Raw genomic sequence first — 18,597 nt, 5'->3', positions numbered from 1 at the left:
CAGTGGCACAGAGGTGGCTGCAGGATCCTGCCCCCCAAGACACAGGTGGGCTCCTGGGGGCTCCAGAAGGCAGCACCTGAGCATGAAGCCACCGGCTCTGAAGTTGGGGGTCCCGGTACAGAAGAGGAAACAGACCTGGCACCCCCCAGACTCAAGGTCGCTTTGCTGCTGACGGCCGTGCAGGACTCTGTCTGGGGCTGAAGGCCCAGCACCGCCCGCCTGCCTGCCACCCCAGGCAGGTGCCTTCTCCCCTCGGACTCGCGGTGTCGTCTTCAGTCACTGGGGGAGGCCAGGGGGCACCGCTGGCCATTCCTGGGGCTCCCGGCGGGTGGTACAGCTCCAGCGCCCCGCACGTCAGACCCCCGCCCCCGCAAAGACACACACCCCAAGAGGGGAAGTGCGCTGGAGCCTAAAGACGAGGCTTTAAGAACGCTGACCACGAACGCCACAGCCCAGCAAGTGGAACAGAGCACTGGCGCCCCGGGGCCGCGACTTCCGAGTCAGGGACTCGAACCCGCGGCACCTCCACCGCTCGCCCAGAGCCAGGCCTCGGGGCTTCTCCCGGCTCCCCCTTGGCCGCCTCGGAACCCGCACTAGGACCCAAGGGAGTCGCTCCCCACCCCCGCCCCGCGCTGGCCAATGGGCGGGCGTGACGGCGATATATTTGCATACGGGTGCGCCCCGGCCAATGGGCGGCGGGCGCGGGCGCATGCGCGAGCTGGAGGGCGGTGGCGGGCGGGCGGCGGGCTCAGTCGGAGGATGGCCGCGGCTGCGGCGGGTGGGTCTTCGGACCAGTCCCCCGGCCCCGCCGCCCGGGCCGCGCCGCAGGCGCTGCGGCGGCGAGGGGATTCGCGGCGCCGCCAGGCCGCGCTCTTCTTTCTCAACAACATCTCCCTGGACGGGCGGCCCCCGAGCCTGGGCCCGGGCGGCGAGAAGCCCCCGCCCCCGCCGCCGCCCACCGAGGCCCGCGAGCCGCCCGCGCCGCCGCCGCCACCGCCGCCGCCGCCGCCCGCGCCCCCCGCCGGCCTGCCCCTGCCGGGACCCGCGGGCCGGGCCTCGGCGCCCCAGGGCCTGCTCAGCCCCGCGCCCGCGCCCGCCGGCTTGGGCCTCGGCCTGAGCCTGGGTTTGGACGGGCAGCGCCAGAGGTGAGTGTGGCCCGGGTCACCTGGGGCCTGGGGGGCGGCGGGGTGGCCTGGGGCTGGGTCACCGCGGGGGTCGGGGTCACCTGGCGGAGTCACCCAGGGCTCAGGGTTGGAGGCAGTGGAGTCGCCCAGGCAAGGAGTTGAGGTGGCCTGGGGGCCCGACAGCCCGGGACACAGGGTCGGGGTGACCTGGGGGCCATCAGCGCAGTGAGCAGGGTGGCAGGTGGCCCTGGGCTGGCTCAGCTCATAATGTGGGGTTGAGGTGACCTACAGAAGATCAGGGTCAGCTCGTGCCACAGGGTTTGAGTGACCTGTCAGCGTAGGACTTGGAGACCGGGAGGTGGCCCTGATCCCCTGTGAGCCCCAGACACCAGTTGGGGTGTCCTGGGCCCTGTCAGTGAGGGACAGAGGGTTGGGGTGTCCTGCGCCTTGCCAGCCCCAGAAGGGAGTCTTGACTGGGCCCCACCATCCTAAGATGTCAGAGTCGGGAGTCATCTGCAAGCTGTCAACTCCCTGGACACGGATGTTAGGGTCTCCTCGGGCCCCGTGAGTCCCCAGACTCAAGGGTCATGGTCCCCTTAATTCTGCCACCCCTGAATACGGGGTCAGGGTCCTCTCAATCTTGTCGGTCCCCTGAACATGAGTCTGGGGTTCCCTCAGCCCTTATCAGCCCCCAGATACAGAGCCCTGTCAGCTCCAGACACACCCCCCTCCCCAGCCCACTGTTACCAGTCCTGCTGGCACAGGGACTCACAAACACCCCCTCTGGGTTCCCCTTCGTTCTCTAAACTGGGTGACCCTCTCCATGTGGGCCAGGGATCTTCCCTGTACTGTGACATCTAGCCCCAGAGTCTCCCACACCAGGCCAGACCTCCCAGCCCCCCATCCCACAGCTACTGGTCACTGGAGGCCCCCCATTACCCCTGCCTCCTTTGTCCACTCTGAGCTCAGGGCCCCCGGGCCTGTCACATCCCAGATCGCAGGCACTCCCCCTGCCCTGATTTCATTTCTAGGAACGCCTCAGCCCATCTCAGGGCCACCCCCACCCCTGAGCTCTGCCCTTCTAGTCTGTGCCCCCTGCCCCAAAGCCTGCTTTCCTCAGCCGGCAGACTCCAACGGAGTGGTCCTGTCTCCTGGCAGCCATCAGCCCGAGGACAGTTCTCCCTTCACGCCAGGTCCCATTCGAGTCACTCCGCACGCCAGGGCAGAGTGGCAGGGACGTCCACTGTGTGAGGCCTCGAGGGTCCCGCTCACCTACAGCCAGGCCTGCGCTGTGCCCTCCTCTCCCGGCCCCGCAGCCCTGTGTGTGGTGCTGGGCAAGCCGTGTGTCATTCAGCAAACAGTTCAGGCGCCCTGGTCGGGGGCCAGGCCCTCGCTGTGAACCGACAGGCCAGCAGCCTGGCCCGCGAAGCCCTTCGAATGCGGGGACGCGATGAAGCGCCTGTAGCCAGGAGCCCTGCCTGGCCATGGGGCTTGATGGTGCTTGTGCTGCTTCTGAAGAGCGTGCGAGGGGCCCAGGCTCTGGAGGACACAGAACAGGCTGGGATGTGGCACAAGTCAGGTGCCCTTCGGTGTTCCCGCTGCACCCTCCACGGTCCCTGTGTCCCTCCTCCCCTGGCCTGGCCTGTGCAAGGAGCCCTCTCCTGCCCCTCCCTCCCACTTGGCCTTCAAATCCCCGTTCAGATGTCGCAGGGCCGCACCTGCCCCCCCAGACTCTGTCCCTCCTCGGTTTCTGCTGCCGAGCACAGGGCCCAGCCCTTGGGTCTGAGAGTCACTGACCCTCCCCTGACAGATGGCAGGCTCCCGGGGTGGGCACTGTCCGTTTCTCTCTGTGCTCCCTGGGCCCAGAGGCAGGGCCGCAGGTAGTCGCTGCTGAGTAGCAAGGGGGCTGCCAGCTGTAGGCTGTGGACTTCGAGGCTAAGTTGTTCTGGGGAATGGAGAGAATCCTGAGGGTCTTTTCCCAAAGTCTGTGTCATGAGTGTGGTGGTCTGACCCAGGCTTTGGGGACAGACCTGGTTGGAATTCCAGCTCCACCTCTCAGGAGCTCTGGGACTCAGAGCAGGTGGCACAGCCTCTCTGAGCCTCAGTTTGCTTCTCTGTGAGATGGGTTTGTGTTAGGTACTACCTGCCGGAGGGGCTGTTGTGAGGTCTGCTGGGTGGCCAGGGCTCAGCGAGGGTGACGGTGGCCCGGCCCGGGGAGTGAGGACTTGTGTTACATCCCGGTTGCCCAGGGTGTGCTCACAGCTCAGCCCACGGTGGGGAGTTTGTGTTTCATGCTCAGGGCATAGTCTGGTGCAGCTGTTGCTGCTAAGCCAGTGAGTGACTCATCAGAATCCTTACCTTCCTCCCTAGAACTTTGCTTTCATTTCGACACCACGGTCACCTAGCACTTACCCGGTTTCTGGGCTTCTCCGGATGGGTCAGACACAGGCTTGCAGGTCCTCTTCCTGCCCCACTAGACCGCTGCGCCCTCCTCTGTCATGTTGGCCCTCCTCTCTCCGGGGGTGGGGGCTTGGAGGCTTCAGGCAGCAGCAGGGTTTCCTCTCACAGTCCTGGAAGTTACAGCCTGAGTCAGGGCGTGGGCAGGGCCTTGCTCCTGGGAGGGCTCGGGGGTAAGGGTCCCCTAGATGTCCTGGGCTTGTGGCCACAACCCTGCAGTCTCTGACTCCGTCCTCACACAGCTTCTCCTTGGTGTCTCTGTCTTCACCTGGCGTTTCTCTCTGCTTGTAAGGACACCCTGACCCAGCTGGTCATCGGGTCAGGGCCCAGCTTAAGGGCTTCACCTTAACTTGGTCACACCTGTGAAGACCCTATTGCAGCTGTGCTCGTAGTCACAGGTGACAGGGGTGAAGACTTCGCATATTTTGGGGACACTGTTCAACCCCCAGCAGTCGTCATTAGTCGTTAGTCCAGGGCACTAACACGGGGGAAGGTGAGCCGGGGGCGTGGCCGGGTTAGCTGGGAGCAGAAACCCTTGCGATTCAGAAGGGCTAGGGCTTGCGCAGGGTTGGCCCCGAGGAAGGGCCTGGGATTTTAGCTGCCGTCTTAGCCAGGAGCCGCCTAGCGCTCTGGAGGCTGCCGAGCGCCTGTCCAAGTTAAAGCGATTTCGGTGGAGTGTCTGGCAGTCTGTTCACATCACTGATTTGGGGGTTTCTTGCTCTCCAGCTGGAAAACGGCTGGAAGTGGTCACCGAAGTTGGAGCCTAGAGGGGGTCCAGAGGCCTTGCTGAGATGGAGGCCGGCCCAGGACCACATGTGGGTCCTGTCACCCGGGGAAGCTGGCAGGGACTTGGTGAGACAGGGTACCTAGGGCGACCCACTCACTCAACAAGGATGCACGACGGCCTGTGATGTGCCAGGCCCCGTGCTCAGGCCCGAGTGAAGCGGTGGGCCGGCCGGACAGGACCCCTGCCCACACTCTCCTGCCAGGGGAGGGTTCAGTGTCGTCGTGCTGGCCCCTGTCAGCGGCCTGCCCGTTCTCAGACCGGCTGAGCCCACGCACAGCAGCCCCTGCATGTGGCCCCTGGCTCGGACTGAGTGGTCTCCCAACTAGGCAGGAGCCCTTCTCTTCTCAGCTGGGCCATTTTTTCAGTTACAAAGTGAAGGAGTTTATCAAGTGGAAACAATGTCAAAAAAGTGGCGATTTCTCTTCCTGCCTGTCTCTGGGGGAAGGCGAGTATGGGCCACCGGTTTGTAAAGGGGCAGCTGTGAACGTGAGCCAGTGGGGTGGTCCCCTGTGCCCCCGACCCCATCTTCCCTACAGAGTCCAGCGCAGGCGGCCTCGGGCCAGTCGCTGCCATGTGGGGGGACACCATCCCGTGTGCCTTGGACGGCTTAGCCGGGAGGGCCTCCTGGCTCCCTGGGACTTGCATTTGCCCACACGTCGGGGAGTGGGAGGGTGTTAGCTGAGGCGGCAGGAGCCCAGACTTTGTTCTTTGTAGTTTGTTTGTAGCACTTTTTAAACAGAGTAACGGGCATACAGGGAGAGGCGTGCACATCCTGACCACCAACCAGCAGGACCCGGGGTGCGGCACCGCCTGTCCCCGCTCAGGTCCTCAGCCGGGCCCTGCACACACCGCTTCCAGGGGCCTGCTCCCAATGGGGTCCACGGCGGGATTGCTCCCAGTGGGGGTCGTTTCGGGTAGAGCTGCTGGAACGTTCCTGTCGTGCCTACAGGCCCGGGCCAGCGTGTGGTCAGTGTTGGGATTCTGAGCCGTTTCCAGAGTGGCGAGTGCTCAGGGGTGCCATCCTCCCAGGGCCACGTGGGAGACCGTGGAGGTCCCGCCTCAGGACTCCTGAGAGGCTGCCTCCTTGGTCGACCGGCCAGCAGTGGGTTTGGAAAGGGCGCCGCCTACGGAAGGGGCCGGGCGCCAGTCCCCGTCCTGGGACGAGCGAGCCCGCGGCTGCCTGGCGGCCCCCGGAGGGTCCCCATCCCAGCGGGGCTCTCAGCCTCCCTCGGGCCGCGGGGCCAGCTCCTCTGGGGTGGGAGGTGGGAAGTGGGAGGCTCGAAAGCAACAGCCCCTCACTTGGCCAGCCTGGTCTGTGCTCAGGATTCAGGGTACCCTCGTCAGCGTCGTCCCTGTCTCTGGACCCAAACCCAAATAGCATCACGCGGACACAGGCCGAGTTCAGGAAAGGAGCCCTGAGAGCACGGAGCAGCCTTGATTCCAGCTCCCCCAACGCGGTCAGGAGGGCGGCATGGGGGCGGGTGGCAGAATCCAGGGGCAGAGGCAGCGCCGGGGGGCAGGGCGCAGCTCCCAGCCCTAACTCCCGCCAGCTCTGTGCCTCAGTTTCACCACCTGTACGCTGAGGGCTGTGAGGATTGAGTTTACGTATAAAATGCTTACAGGGAAGAAAATGTAGAAGAAAACCACAAAGATAGAGATGCACGAAACCAGCTGGGATCAGGTGTTGACGCTCGGTGGGGTGAGAGAGGGCTCCTGGAGCGCGCTGGGCCAGAGCTCAGGCAGCCCGGCCCCCAAGGGCCCATGGCTGCCTCCGTGGAGACTGCCGCTGGCTTCTGGGCCCTGTAAGCGAGGTCCCAGGCGTGCAGGAGCCATCGGGCCTCACCTGGGAAATTACCTGAGGAAGCAAGCCTGAGAAAGCCACGCGGGACTGCTGCCCGGGACCTCTGAGCCCAGCCCCGCGGGGCAGGACACGCACACCTGTCTGGGGCGTTCCCGTCTCCACCAGGCCGGCTTCGCTTCCCGGCACGGGTCCTGCACGTCCACCTGCAGTGGGGCGCCCTCTCAGGGCAGGGCCTGCCTCATCGCCCACCGTGGGGCCGGTGCTCACCAGCCCCTACCCCAGGCCTCCTTGGGTGCTGGGTGTCTGCCTGACGTGCCCCTCCTGCTGCCCCCTTCCCACCTGGCCTGACCGTGCCAGGCGTCGTCTGGACACCAGGGGTCCTGCCAGGGGGAGGGTCCCGTGAGATGCTGCAAGGAAGGCGGCAGCAGGGCAGGCTGCAGCTTCCGGGAGCGGCTCCGCAGCGAGGCTCAGCCTCAGGGAACGGCTGCCGTTGACACCTGGGCACCTGCCCGGCCCAGGCTGAGTGTGACACCCGTGTTCCTCCATCTCGTAAACCACGGTGACCTGAGCCCAGGAGGAGTGGGGCAGCAGAGCCCGGCTTCTTGGCTTTGTCCTGAGCGGTCCCTGCTGGTGGCCTTGGTGGCAAGAACCTGGGTGTGTGACCTTGACCTGAGGGTGCAGCCTGTGCAGGGTTTCTGGGCCCAGTGCCAGGTGGGAGGCTGCCCTCCCGAGCTCCCTGTGTGCTGGGTGCTGGTAAGGCCCCCTCCTGGGATGGTTTTAAACCAGACCAAACACCCGGTTTGTCTCTGGGACAACCCCAGCACTGTCAGCACCTCAGAGGGCTGGGGGCAGCCCCCGACTGTCATCGGGCAGCTGGTCTTTGGTTCCCTTTTGTGGTCACCGGGACACACTCCTCCCCGACCACCCAGCACGCCTGGGGGTCTCTGGCCTTCAGCCTCAGACCTGACCTAAGACCATTTGTGTCCCCTCCCGAGGAGTCACTGAGGCCATCTCCCCAGCCCAGGGGGCCTCCTGACCACGCAGCCACATGTCTGGGTTCAGACTCCCCTCTGTGTGGGTCTAATAGAAGCGCTTTCCTCCCTGTCCCTGGGCAGGGCTTTGGTCTGGGAAGAGTTCTGGCCGCCAGGCCTGGACGATGCTGAGGTGGGGCTGCGGGTTGATGGGTTTCTGGCTCCTTTATGCTCCCAGGGGTGAGCTGAGAGGCAGGAGGCAAGGGTGGGGGAGCACCGCAAGCTCAGCACGCCCACTGTGCTTCCGGCGACAGGCCCAAGCAGACACCTCCCTGACATGCATACCAGGACCGCTGCTGCCCTGGGGAGGGGGAGGGCCACGTGTGAACTGAGCCTCAAGTCAAGGGGGACGTAGCCACGGGAAGATCTGGAGAAAGAAGGTTCCAGACCGAGGGAACAGCCCCTGCCAGGGCCCTGAGGCCGGGGGCGGGGGCTGGTGCAGGGAGGGCGGCCCAGCCGAGGGGGAGAGGCTTCTAGGTGTCCTGGGCCGGGGCAGCACTACACGCTGAGGTGGGCGGGAGAGGGTCGGCAGGACGTGGCAGAGCCACCGCGGGACCCTGTGCAGCCCCACCATGCCCCCTTCCCGGGACCCCTGGCTGAGCTCCGAGAGGCGGTGGGCAGACCAGGGCCCGGCCAGCCATCCCTCCCGGTGCCATGTCCCCCTCAGGTTCTTGTGGCCTCGGGTGGCCCTGCCCAACACTCAGGCCTCACCGCAGACCTGCTTCTGGCCCATGGCCTGGGGGCCCCGTCGAGACCTGAGACGCAGGCTGGGCCTCTGGGAGGAGGGCGCAGGAGGCAGCTTCTGGACAGTACCCTGAGGCCCTGCCGTGTCCTCTTTACAGAAGGCGCGTAGGCTCCCAGCGCTGCTCGCTCGAGTTTCTGGAAGACACGGTGGGATGTGCCTCGCTTCAAAGGTAAGGAGCCCTGCCTGCCGCTTGCACCCCCGTCCTTTCTCCTGGGGCCAGAGAGGCTCCCAGGAGGGGAAGAGTGACCTCCTTTTCACCTGCAGAACCAAACATACATCTGGATCCCCAAGACACAAAGGCCTGAAGAAGACGCACTTCATCAAGAACATGAGGCAGTACGACACCAAGAACAGCAGGTACCAGCGTGTGCCAGCCCAGCCCCGCCCTGTGGCTGCCCAGCGGGTCCTCCCTCGTGCCCGGTGGGGTCCGGGGTCCTGCCCTTGTCAGCAGCCATTTCTTCCTTCAGCGCGCTAAGGAATTGCTCGCCCACACGGCCCAGCCCATGTCCCTTCGGAAGTGGACCCTCTCCCCATCCCACCCTCTTCCCTCCGTATTCACCAAACGCTGGGGTCCTCAGCACGTCCGGGCGAGGAGCCACCCGGCCACCGCAGCCTTGAGTAGAAGTCTAAAACACAGGGATGCTGGAAACACAGTGGGAACAGGCAGAGTGGTGGGCTGTGTCTGGGGGAGAAGGGAACACAGAGGGCATCTGGCTTCCCTGAACAGGGCTGCAGAGTGATAGCCAGTGCCCAGCACAGCCCTCCGAGGCCCTACATCTGTAGAAGCCCCGTCCCTCATGCCCCGTGTCCCTCACGCTCTGCCCTCCTGGCCTTAAGGCCATCGTCCTGACCCAAAGCGTCTCCAGACCGTTCCCCTTCCTGCTGGAGGCCGTGCCCAGGCACCTACCAGGCAGCCCTGGTCGGGCAGTGCTGCGTCTTCCCTGCGGTGGCTGTAGCTCGGACAGTCCTGGAACCCCAGCGTGGTCCCCAGCATGACAGGCTTGGCCCAGGAGCAGGCCCCGGGCAGACTGAGCGCCGGGCTGGCTTCAGTGGACCCTTGGTGCCCAGGGTCCCAGCCAGGGAAGGGGGTCTTCCACCGTCGTCCTCCCTGCTGAACTGGGGCCGGGCTGGGCAGAGCCATGCCCAGAGGAAGGAAAGGCCATCCTCTCTGCTGTGCGCCCCACGCAGCGGCCCCTCTCGGGCCACTTTGTCTCGGAACGTGGAACTGGGCGCTTTCTGATGCCGTGAGGCCCCTGCCCTGCTGGGATGCCCGAGGATGGGCTTCCCTGACCAGCCGTCCTCGGGCACGCGCCTCTGCCTCTGGTGTCTGCACAGCCTGGCCTCTCTCGTATGAACCGCCATCCCGGGCGTCCCCCGATGCCTGGGGCAGTTCCCATCTGAGTCTGGGCAGGAAGGGAAACGCCTGCCGCCCTGCCCTGACCCCCTCCTTCCCGCAGGATCGTGCTCATCTGCGCCAAACGGTCCCTGTGTGCGGCCTTCTCGGTCCTGCCCTATGGAGAAGGCCTGCGTGTCAGGTGAGCGGCTGGTCCCCACCGGCCGGGAGCTCCACACCATCGCAGCCTCACACGGGGCCAGCAGACCAGCTTCTGCCGAAGCTGCTTGAGAGCTCGAAGGCCGTTTGGGTCCTGGTCCTCGGGGAGGGGCGCGTCTGCACCGTTATCCCGTTATCCCGTTTGAGCTACTAAACGTCGGTGCCTGGGATGTTCCTCCTGGCGGGACACTGCTGTGCATCCCGTGACCAGGCCAGGCAGCTGTGCCCAGCGCATAGCCCCGGGAAGAGGGAGATGGCTGTCGGGGTGGGGACGGCGCATCGGGACCTGTGTGCCCGAGGGTGTGGCTGCAGGTGGAGGGCGCACCCCTGAGAAGTGACTTGAGGTGAAGCCGAGGCCGGCCCACCACCAGGGAGATTGAACAGGAAGGGCCTGGGACCAGGAAGGAGCTGAGACAGAGACGGCTCTCATAGCGGGAGTCCTCGTGACCCCTGCTGAGGCTGCTACAGGGCCTCGAGGGTGTGGAGGTGGGGCGCTGTGGGCCCCTGGGGCTCAGCTCCCGCCTGCGCAAGGTCGGGGGCGGGGCCGGCAGCTCTGTCCCGTCCCGTGCGTTGCAGTGACCTGAGGGTGGACAGCCAGAAGCAGAGGCATCCGTCCGGCGGCGTTTCCGTGTCTTCCGAGATGGTTTTCCAGTTGGAAGGCGTCGAGCTGGGGGCGGATGGAAAGGTAGGAGCAGACGCCCAAACAGGCTGGTCGCCTCGTGGGGGCCTGGTGACGATGGGAGGTCGGGGCCCCCGAGGCAGGGAAGAGCTCCGGCTGCAGATCCCAGATGAGGGGCGGGGCGTTCTGGAACCTGCAAGCGGGGAGCAGCGTCAGCCCTGGGCGGCGGGAGCTGCAGCGGTCAGGAGGGACCTGGCTGGACCTCTGGTCCTGGACGGGGCGGCGGGGCTAAGCCCGATGCACTGCCTGCCAGGTTGTGTCTTACGCCAAGTTCCTGTACCCCACCAACGCCCTGGTCACGCTCAAGCCGGACAGCCATGGCCCGCCACCTCAGCCCCGGCCCAGTGCCCCCCGCGCTCTGCTGGGGCCCAGATGCAAACCCATCCCGCCCAGGGCAGCGCCAGCTGGCTCGGAACTAGGTAGCCCAAGGGCCCTGACCGGGAGCAGGGCAGGTGGCCCAGTGCATCCCATCCAAGCCCATAGTCCTCAGCCCAAGCCTGGGGAGCGGGTCCGCCGCAGCCTCTCAGGAGGGGGGCCCCAGAGCGCACTCCCTGTGCTGCCCCTGAGCCCAGCCGCAGAGAACCTGCACCCACCGATGGCTCTGGGCGGGGGCCCCTCCTCATCAGGACGTCCTCCCCGACCCCGGCCCCCGAGGAGGGGGACCACACCTGGAGCCCCTGACCCCACTCTCCTTGTCCCACGATGACGCCCTCAGCACAGCTGCTGCCTGGCACTAGGCTGGGGTTGGCCAAGCCACTCACCGGGGCTTGTGGTGGGTCAGGGCTGCCCTCTGCTCACAGGGGCCGACGCGGGGGATGCCCTGGAGTACAACCCTGACCTCCTGGATGACCCTCAGTGGCCCTGCGGCAAGCACAAGCGCGTCCTCATCTTCGCGTCCTACATGGTAGGGGCGCTGCCCAGGGCTGGGCTGCGGGTCGGCACCGGGGGCGGGGGCAGCTACGCGCCCTGGGCCCAGCCTCACCCACATCTTGGCATTGTTCTCTCGGGCCCGGGGCCTCACGGTTGCAGGCCCAGGTGGCGTGCAGACGCCCCTGGGGCTGCATGGGGACGGTCCTTATCCATCGCAGACCACAGTGATAGAGTACGTGAAGCCCTCCGACCTCAAGAAGGACATGAACGAGACCTTCCGGGAGAAGTTCCCGCACATCAAGCTGACGCTGAGCAAAATCAGGAGGTGAGGAGGGCCGAGGCGGGCGTCCCCAAGCCCGCTGCCGCCAGGCCGGGTCCACGCAGACCCCTGAGCTTGAGAGAGGGACGCGCCCCTCCTCAGCCCCTCCCGCCATCCAGCCAGGCCAGTGCCAGCAGCTCCCCTGCCGCCTTCTTGGTCAGGTGCCCTCGGTGCTTCTCATACCCGCCCACACCTGCAGGGCTCCTCCTCACTGGTGCCCACAGCCCCTGAGCCGGGCCCTGTGACCGTCCCCACTTGATAGATGACGAGGTTGAGGCCCCACAGCCAGAGGTCCAGACTCTGCCTCAGCACGGCCGCACCTCAGGGCCTTTGCACTGACCTTCCCTCCCCACACGGCCCCCTCACTGCCACAGGAGCACGGGGACTCTGTCCTCCGGGGGGTCCCCTTAAGGACAGTTGGGTGCCGCGGGCCCAGCCGAGGGCCAAGTGGAGACCAAGACCAGCCTGCTGCCCGCCCACCAAGACGTGGGCCCTAGCGCTGGGCCACAGCCTCTGGGAGGAAATGGCGCTTTTCTGGTGGCCCAAAGGCACACCCCTCAAGCAGGGACATGGGCGCTTCCTGGCCCCAAAGCCCTTGGCTCCCGTGTAAACCCGCAGTTTGAAACGCGAGATGTGGAACCTGTCTGAGGAGAGCGGTCTGGAGCCCGTGACGGTGTCCATGGCCTATGTGTACTTCGAGAAGCTGATCCTGCAGGGCAAGGTCAACAAGCAGAACCGCAAGCTGTGTGCGGGCGCCTGCGTGCTGCTGGCCGCCAAGATCAGCAGCGACCTCCGCAAGAACGACGTGAAGCAGCTCATCGATGTGAGTATGCACGCCCCTATCCCCCCGCTCCCGGCTGCGGGAGGCAGGACCACCCCCCACGCCCAGACCCAGCCACCTGGCCGCCTGGCCGGGAACCGGAGGAGGGGCCGCAGCTCAACCCCTCTGTCTTCTTCAACACAGAAGTTAGAAGAAAAGTTTCGGTTCAACAGACGGGATCTGATTGGGTTTGAGTTCACGGTGCTCGTGGCCCTGGAACTTGCTCTCTACCTTCCCGAGAACCAGGTGTTACCTCATTACCGACGCCTCACGCAGCAGTTCTAGCGTGGCCCGGCCCCTGTGGGCGCTCCTGGCACGTCATGGGCCGGCGGGCGCATTTCCAGGCACTGGGTGTGGACGCGCGGCCCTCGCCGGCTGGTGCCACCGCTCCCCCACGCCCTGGCTTCCCTGGAGGGACATGGCTTCCATTCCAAAGCACACCACACCACCGCAGTATTTCGGAGAGCCCTGCTGCGTTCCTCCGTGAACAAAATGTGGGGCTTTGTTGTTTCTTTTTTTCCTGTGCCTGGTCTGGCATCAGGACTTAATGCTGCGCGGTGGTGGATCCTGACTTCACAGCTTTTCTCCTCTTTGCATCACCCAGCCTTCTGCTACCATCGTAGCCACTGCACTAGTGTCTTGTGGAGATCTGGGTCTCCAGACCTCACTGCACGCGCTGGATTGCCAGCGTGAACCTGTTGGGGCATTAATCTCAGCTGTTTGGGGTTTTCGGACGTGGAGACCGCACTGTGGAATCCCCACTCCCCCCTCGGCCCGGCTCCTTCCCAGCCCAGCACAGCCCCCTCGGGGGGTGTGCACCCACCTACCCACATCCACACACACAGCTCTGGCGTCAGCCGAAGCCAAGGATACCAGACCCCTGGTTGGTTTTAGTCTCATTTTTTTACTCTCAGACTTCGGTTCTTCCAAGGATCACATCACTGTGAAGTCCCGATGCCCTGTTGGGGGTCACACACCCCAGCAGGCCTCTGGGCACAGAACTAGCCCACCCCACGCAAGGATCCGTCTCACCGGGAAGACCGCCCCTTGCCCATGACACTGGGGACCTTCAGGATGACTGGATTGCTGGCTCTTGATCTTCCTAGGCAATATTGTGGAGAAACCGTGTTTACTGTCGTGTAGGATTTGGTTCTTTGGGTCTTTTTTCCTGAGGGAACAGAAGCCGGTTAAACGGCGTCTGCTGAAGTTGTGACTTGAACCACACCTGAGCCTCCAGCGGGGAGGAGACTGACCCCTTCACAGCCCTGCCTCCCCGCAAGGGTCGGGCCAGCGTTCTTCCTCCCGGCAGGAAGTGGGAGCCGCCACACCAAGCCGACCCCAAAGGCCGGTCGTTGTCCTTCTGGGCAGGTGTGTGCCCGGCACGCCAGCTTCTCTATGCTACACATGGCCCAGTTCATCCACTTGCTACCCAACCAGAAACACTGAAGACCGTGGGCTGGAGCTTCTCCTTCACGGGTCAGCTGCTCTCAGAAAGGACCGTGTTGGCTGGGCCATTAAGCTGCTTCCCTACTGCTGTCCCATAAGCTTGTCACTGGAGGGGCTCCGGGACAGCCCCACCCTGCATCCTACGCGTGTGCACCGGTGCTTTTGCAGAACAGAGGCCAGCCCTCATCAGAGCGCTCAACCACCAGCAACTTGAGACCCCAGCAGGGGTGCAGGACGGCGGCTCCCGCCCTGCTGGCGGCTCTTCCTGCTTCCTCAGTCAGCCGCTTGGGCTAAGGGAGGAGAGGGGGACAACTGCAGGACGGAGCGTGAAGCCCCAGTCTGTATCCTGACCTTATTTATTGAGGAGTGCCTCTTCCCCGTCTTCCCCAAGATGGCTCCCACACCTGACGTGCACCAAGGAGGGCTGGAAGGATGAAGCTGCTAGGCCCCAGGCAACCCTTCTGCAAGTGACCTGTCCAGCCAACACAGCGTCTCAAGGACACTCCTGTTACAGGCACTGCAGGGGACCGACTTACAAAATGTATGTCCTGGTTTACAATTCAGCCTTGAGGAACACATCTTCCTGGAAATGTCTATACAGATGTTACAATGGCTGATACAGAAACTTTACCTGTTCATGTAGTGAGAATTAGTCATTCACCAAACCCGTCTGTAACCTTCCCTTTAGTGCACTGCGTCCTTTTTAATGTCAACAGCTGCCACTGTGTGGTACTCAAATGAAGCCAGTATTTAAGGCATTAAACTCCAGCCTAAAATGTCACCGCCTAGAACCAGCCCAGACATCTGTATCCAAGGGCCTGGGGCCACGCCCTCAGTGCCTAGGAGGTGCTGTGGACTTAAATGAGCGCTTAAGTGGCCATCTGACCTCACTGTCTAGTCAAGTGTCATGGATCTGTTTGCAAAAAGTAATGTATTTGTGCTTTAAGTAAAATTTGGTTTTGCAACGTGTCATAGGCTGCCCTTCAGCCGGCCAGCCCCTTCCAATCACAGCAAAACGCCAGCCCCGACCCTCCAGAGCACAGAGGAACCCTCCCTCCCCCCACCCGAAGCACAGAAGTGAAACAACAGATAGGTTTTCACTCTTTATTTATAACACACGTTCCACATCCAGGATCCTCTCCAGTCAGAAGTTCCTGGAACAAAAGGAAGAACTTTAAAACCTAGTCTCCAAAGACATCCTGGGCCTCTGTGCCCAAACCCCAGTCCTCTTACTTTGAGACAATGCCGTCAGCCTTGGCCAGTCGGAGAATGGAGTCATCTGACTCGCCCTAGGGGAGAACGCACATTGGGACCAGGCGCCCTGCTGGCCAGAGGTTCAGCCACACTGCCGTCCAAACCGTCCAAGGGTAGACATGCTAGCATCAGGCAGACCCCTGACGGTACAGGGGTCAGACCCCTGGGGCTGGAAGGAGCTGTGATAACTGGGAAGCTCCAAGGTCATCGCCTGCCTGTTTTCTCAGGGTGGGCCCTTTCTTGGGCCCCCAAGCACCCTTTTCCACCCCCAGGAAGGGGCTGGCAGCCAGCACAGTCCAGTGCAGCACGCTGCAGTCTCTTCTGCCAACGAACCTGCTCAGGTTGGGAACAGGGAGGGAGATGCCACTCCGGTTCAAAGGCCCGCTGAGCGAGGCCGGGGAACACTCACCATCCTGCGAATGGCCCCGCAGATGGCATAGGTTTTAAACTGGCCGTTGAACCTGCCTGTCACCTTGTCAACCTATGAATCGAGAATCAAGAATGGGGGTCACAAAGAGGTGCACCCAAACGCCTTCCGGTCTAAACCTGGGGTTTGCGAATCGACGTGAGGCCCGCCCAGACCTCGCCCCTCCCCAGGGGACAAGCCGTCCCGCCGCCCGGCTCACCTCGGCCACGTTCATCTGGATGGACGCGTGGTCCTTGGCGCCTATGATGCGGTTGCTGGCAGAGCTGCGGGGGGAGCGCAGTGAGCGGGGACGGGGCTCGTCGAGCGAGGGGCAGGGAGAGGGCTCGGCGGCCGGTGGCGGCGGCGGGGGATGGAGGGACCGGGGCGGAGGATGCTCACCATTTCCGCGGCACGTACAGGTCCACGAACTCGCCGGCGTCGTTCTGCATGTTGAGGGAGCGTCTGTGGAGCCCCCCGCAGCGCCGTGAGGACGGGCCGTGTCCGCGCGCTCGGGTCCGTCCCCGCCCCGCACCGACCCGGGCTCCGGGCCGCCACCCCGCCCAGGCCCCGACCCACGCACGCCCGAGTCCGTCCCCGCCCCGCCCCGACCCAGGCCCCCGCGCCGCCACCCAGCCCGGGCCCCGGCCCCGACCCCGACCGCGGCCGCGAGACCTACCTGGTGGCACCACAACGAGCGCGAGCGCAGAGAGGAAGGGCCTTCTCGCCCGGCAGTGCTATTGGCGGGTGGGGCGGGGCCTTGGCGAGTACTTCCGGGTCCCGCACGCCCCCGCGACTCTACGCAGAGAGCAAGGCCGGCCGCTCTGACGCACTTCTGCTTCCGGCGGGTGAGAGCCTCCTGACGTCTGGCGACCGCAAGGTGGCCGCGGCCGCGCCTCGAGGGCGAGTCGCCGTGCTGGGCGGGTGGCCGGCGCGGACTCGCGAGGGCGCCCGCGGGCGGGTCCCCGCAGCGGTGGGCTGCGCCTAGGGCGGGCGCTTCCCGTCGCCGGGACCGCCCGGTGCCCGCGGCCGCTCAGGACCTGCGGACCCGGGGGGCGAGGGCGGGGGCCGGGGGCCCTGGAACGGGCCGCGCTTGTCAGCACGTGAGAGCTGCGGACCGGAGCGCTTACCCCGGAGACAAGCCGGGCATCACGAACGTGGACGCAGGGGGGGCGCCGTTGGTTCTAAGAGTGAAGAGTGGGGAGAGCCCCTGCGGTCTTGAGGGAGGAGCGGCAGGGCTGGGGTGGGGGGCGCCCTCCCAGGCCGTGGAAGACAACCCCTCGGGAAACCAGTGTCTGAGCGGGGAAGGAGCTCGGCCAAGCCTCGTGGCAGAACCAGGTCGAGCCGCCCCAGCCCTTCCCTCGCCCTGCACCAGCCGGCCCCTGCCCAGGACCCCTCCCCCCACATCACGCCCACTCCATCCTCCACGGAGCAGTCTCTCCTGGTGCTAAGGGTCCGTTAAGGAAGAAAATAGGAAAACTCCAGGCTGCAGAGCTGACTTCCCAGGGTCCACCGCCCTGCGTTCCTGGGGGCGTGCCCTGCAGCCTCGACTAAAACATCCTCCTGGGCTTCATCTCGCGGAGGAGAGGGAAGGCCCCTCGTGGGTGGACTCCAGACCCTGCGCACTTGGCCTCCGCCTGCTGCCCGGACTGAGCCTGGCCGTGGAGTCTCCGAAGTCCAAATGCCCCTTTGCTTGACACGCCCTCCCCATCCTCCTAGTCTGGGCTCCCAGCTCACTGCCCAGGGCTGTGTCTGCTCACCCTGTGGTGACGTGCAAATGCTCCCCATCAGCTTGGCCACACGGTGCCCCATTTGAGTCACTGCCAACTTCTGTGCGGCTCTGGGAGGGTTTAACATCTGGGCCTGGTGGGGGCTGAGGCCACCAGTTCCCTCGTACCCGGAAACCAGTGCTCGTGCGGGCAGTGTGTCTGCTGTTGCTTCCGCTGGGCGCCAGCAGCTGGGCATCAGGAGTGAGTCACCGAGGCCAGCGCCCTGTAGGAAGGTCACGCTCCATGTTCATGCCAGCCGTGAGAGATGTGTGCTTTTTCCAGGACCCCCAGCACGTGCACAGACATTACGTGTTTATGTTTGTGGTTGTGATACCGACCAGGGTTCTTGGCCTTCCCTAATCAGTAGAAATTGATAAGAAGCCAGACAAGAAATTCAGGCAAGGCTTTATCGGGGCTCCTGCTGCAGCAGGGGGGAGCGGAAACAAGTAACAGGTTCCCTTGCTAGCTCCCCAGGGGAGTCGAGCTGGTTTCTTATATGGGGTGAGGATAGGGGCAGGTCCAGGGCTCGGGCCAGAGGGGTGGCTTAGGTGGTCTGCCCACCCCTTAGGTGGTGGGGTGTGCAGGGCGCATGCGCAGGACCCTGCTTTTGCTCCGTGTACCCTGTTCTTGCTCCCAGCTCTTTAAAAGTGGCAGCTGGGTTTTTGGTCTTTTTGTATCTTTCTGTCCATAGTTTGCCTCCAGTGTGCATTATGCTGCTATTTTTTATCCCATACAGTTTTTTTGTACAATGTTGTGTAGCTCAAGGAGACGTTTGTCCAGGTGCAAGCCCTGCAGCAAAGGGCCCCAGGTGCCAGTCTGTCTCATTTGGGGGTCTGCACAGCTGGCCTGCCTGTCTGTGTCAGTGTGTGGGTCAGCCCAGCTAGGCCTGGTCATCAAGAGATTGTCTCTGGGGCTTCCCTGGTGGCGCAGTGGTTGGGGGTCCGCCTGCCGGTGCAGGGGATGCGGGTTCGTGCCCCGGTCCGGGAGGATCCCGCATGTCGTGGAGCGGCTGGGCCCGTGAGCCATGGCCGCTGGGCCTGCACATCCGGAGCCTGTGCACCGCGGCACGGGGTCCACAACAGTGAGAGACCTGCGTACCGCAAAAAAAAAAAAAAAAACATTGTAGCTGAGAGGCAGGAGACGGAGACAGCTAGAGCCCCGGAGCACCAAAAAGGTGATGAGGACCGTTTAAGAAGGAAATGACTGTCTTTTCAACAAGTGTGCTGGGAAAACTGGGTCTCCACATGCAAAAGAATGAAGCTGGACCCTTACCTCACACCAATTGCTAAAATTAACTCAGAATGGATCAAGTACATAAACACAATACGTAAAACTATAAAACTCTTAGAAGAAAACATAGGACACAACCTTCATGATATTGGGTTTGGCAATGATTTCTTGCATATGAGACCAAAGGCACGGGCAGCAGCAACAACCACCAAAAAAAATTGGACTTCATGAAAAATTAAATTTGTGCATCGAAAAGACACCATTGGCGGACTTCCCTGGTGGCGCAGTGGTTAAGAATCTGCCTGCCAAT

The 18,597-nt window shown here is 63.9% G+C and overlaps 2 protein-coding genes across 2 annotated transcripts; one reads left to right on the top strand and one right to left on the bottom strand.

Annotated features, from left to right (window-relative positions):
* Nucleotides 1-639: 639 nt before the first annotated feature.
* On the top strand, nucleotides 640-14,566 carry CABLES2 (Cdk5 and Abl enzyme substrate 2). Its single transcript, XM_060285401.1, has 10 exons — nucleotides 640-1,145; nucleotides 8,043-8,114; nucleotides 8,210-8,302; nucleotides 9,403-9,480; nucleotides 10,074-10,182; nucleotides 10,430-10,595; nucleotides 10,977-11,080; nucleotides 11,265-11,371; nucleotides 11,984-12,188; nucleotides 12,330-14,566. The coding sequence occupies exons 1-10, from the start codon at nucleotides 640-642 to the stop codon at nucleotides 12,468-12,470; spliced, it is 1,581 nt and encodes a 526-aa protein (XP_060141384.1). The 3' UTR covers nucleotides 12,471-14,566.
* Nucleotides 14,567-14,721: 155 nt separating this feature from the next.
* RPS21 (ribosomal protein S21) lies at nucleotides 14,722-16,055 on the bottom strand. The gene is made up of 6 exons (XM_030841691.3): nucleotides 15,968-16,055; nucleotides 15,691-15,753; nucleotides 15,512-15,575; nucleotides 15,295-15,366; nucleotides 14,865-14,920; nucleotides 14,722-14,785 (listed from the first exon to the last, which is right to left on the bottom strand). The coding sequence occupies exons 2-6, from the start codon at nucleotides 15,738-15,740 to the stop codon at nucleotides 14,776-14,778; spliced, it is 252 nt and encodes an 83-aa protein (XP_030697551.1). The 5' UTR covers nucleotides 15,741-15,753; nucleotides 15,968-16,055; the 3' UTR covers nucleotides 14,722-14,775.
* Between the last annotated feature and the right edge of the window lie 2,542 nt (nucleotides 16,056-18,597).

This window comes from Globicephala melas, chromosome 15 (assembly GCF_963455315.2).
Source record: "Globicephala melas chromosome 15, mGloMel1.2, whole genome shotgun sequence".
In the NCBI taxonomy this organism is placed as follows: Eukaryota; Metazoa; Chordata; class Mammalia; order Artiodactyla; family Delphinidae; genus Globicephala; species Globicephala melas.
Note: the sequence above shows the minus strand (reverse complement) of the source record. Positions and strands in the feature narration are given on the sequence as shown.

Bases quoted from the DNA above. Each gene is read 5' to 3' on its own strand.
- CABLES2 (XM_060285401.1), top strand. From the start codon at position 640: ATGGGCGGGCGTGACGGCGATATATTTGCATACGGGTGCGCCCCGGCC. The intron at 8,303-9,402 runs GTACCAGCGTGT...TCCTTCCCGCAG, and splicing joins TACGACACCAAGAACAGCAG to GATCGTGCTCATCTGCGCCA. The intron at 10,183-10,429 runs GTAGGAGCAGAC...ACTGCCTGCCAG, and splicing joins AGCTGGGGGCGGATGGAAAG to GTTGTGTCTTACGCCAAGTT.
- RPS21 (XM_030841691.3), bottom strand. From the start codon at position 15,740: ATGCAGAACGACGCCGGCGAGTTCGTGGACCTGTACGTGCCGCGGAAA. The intron at 15,576-15,690 runs GTGAGCATCCTC...CTCCCCCCGCAG, and splicing joins CTGTACGTGCCGCGGAAATG to CTCTGCCAGCAACCGCATCA. The intron at 14,921-15,294 runs GTGAGTGTTCCC...GTTCTCCCCTAG, and splicing joins GCGGGGCCATTCGCAGGATG to GGCGAGTCAGATGACTCCAT.